Source organism: Trichechus manatus, unplaced genomic scaffold, assembly GCF_000243295.1.
Source record: "Trichechus manatus latirostris isolate Lorelei unplaced genomic scaffold, TriManLat1.0 scaffold00250, whole genome shotgun sequence".
In the NCBI taxonomy this organism is placed as follows: domain Eukaryota; kingdom Metazoa; phylum Chordata; class Mammalia; order Sirenia; family Trichechidae; genus Trichechus; species Trichechus manatus.
In genome coordinates, this window is record NW_004444186.1 from 2,802,373 (window position 1) to 2,803,987 (window position 1,615).

A 1,615-nucleotide genomic window follows, 5' to 3' on the forward strand; every position below is an offset into this window, starting at 1 on the left:
CAGGGATCACCTCTGCTTTCCCCTGGCTGTTTGAAGTCCAGAGTGAGTTGTGTATCAGAGTTATCCAAGGGTGGCCCAAGGAGTTCTGGCAGGGTTAAATAGCTACAAATTTTCCTTGCAAAAAAAGAGTTTATTGACCCAGCAATTCCACTCCTAAGTATATACCCAAGAGACTTGAAAGCAAGGATGCAAACAGACACATGCACACCAATGTTCATTACAGCACTATTCACAACAGCCAAAGGTGGAAACAACTTAAATGTCCATCAACAAATGAATGAATACGCAAAATATAGTACATACATACAATGGAATAGTACTCAGTCATAAAGAGAAATGAACTCCTGATGAGATCTCCCTGTCTCTCTGCTGACTCTTCTCTTTTATATCTCAAAAGAGATTGGCTCAAGACACAATCCAATCTTGTAGATTGAGTCTTGCCTCATTAACATAACTGCCGCTAATCCCATCTCATCAACATCAAAGAGATAGGATTTACAATACATAGGAAAGTCACATCAGATGACAAAATGATGGACAATCACACAATACTGGGAATCATAGCCTAACAAAATTGATACACATTTTTTTGGGGACACAATTCAATCCATGACATTCCACCCTTTGACCCCTAAAAATTCATGTCCTTGCCACATGTAAAACACATTCAACCCCATCATATCACAGCAAAAGTCTTAAATCAACTTCAAGTCCAAAATCCAAAAATTCTTCCTCATCTGAGAAATCTAGAATACAAGTTGTCTGCTTCCAAAGCACAATGGTGGAACAGGCACAAGCTAGACATTTCCATTACAAATGGAAGAAATTGGAGGGAAAGAAGGGGTAACAGGCACCAAGCAAGTCGGCAGAGCATATTACATTGGTCCTCAAGGCTTTGAAAATAATCCTCTGTTCTCTTGAGACCATTTACACAACAGCCCTGCCCACCAGACTCTAGGTATTGGCCACACTGTCTGGATTCTGAGTGGAGTCCCCTCAGCCCTGGGCTTCAGCTCCACCTTCCAGGCCCACTGGGACAACAGCTCTGCTTCCTCAGCTTTAGGCGCACCATTCTCCTAGTCCATCTGAGTGGTGACTCCACCCTTAGAAACACCAGAGGCCACGGCTCCACCCTTTAAAACCACAGAGGTCATGGTCATACCCTTTGAGACTGAGGCAGCTCAGCTACCTGTGTTCCTTGTCTCTTCAGCTTCTGCTTCCTGGTTTTTGGCCTCTTGGCCCCTCAGGCTTCACTGCCCACATCAGCCCTGCTGGGGCAAGTGTTCCAAAGCTCTGTAGTTCCACTAGAGGCACCCTACTATGCCAGTAAACTTCAGCTAGAAGGCACTCAGCTCTCTTGCTCCATGGGTCAGCTCCAGGGCCATCTCTCGCTGGTCTTCTGCTGCTGCCACTCCTCACCAGAACTATCTGGCATCCATAATTCCACCAACAGTCTCTTCAAGGCAACTGCTTCCACATTTTAAGTATCTGTTAGAGCAGCACCCCACTTCTGGTACCAAATTCTGTCTTAGTCATCTAGTGCTGCTATAACAGAAATAACACAAGTGGATGGCTTCAACAACAGAAGTTTATTCTCTCACAGTCTAGTAGGCTA

At 44.6% G+C, this 1,615-nt stretch overlaps 1 protein-coding gene across 1 annotated transcript in view; it reads left to right on the forward strand.

The window, feature by feature from the left end:
* Positions 1-1,615, forward strand: part of LOC101342807 (uncharacterized) — a 48,238-nt gene that overhangs the window by 41,864 nt on the left and 4,759 nt on the right. The window contains exon 5 of the mRNA XM_023724608.1: positions 1,248-1,276. Within this exon, the coding sequence (XP_023580376.1) occupies positions 1,248-1,276 (29 nt within the window). The remainder of the gene's footprint in view (positions 1-1,247; positions 1,277-1,615) is intronic.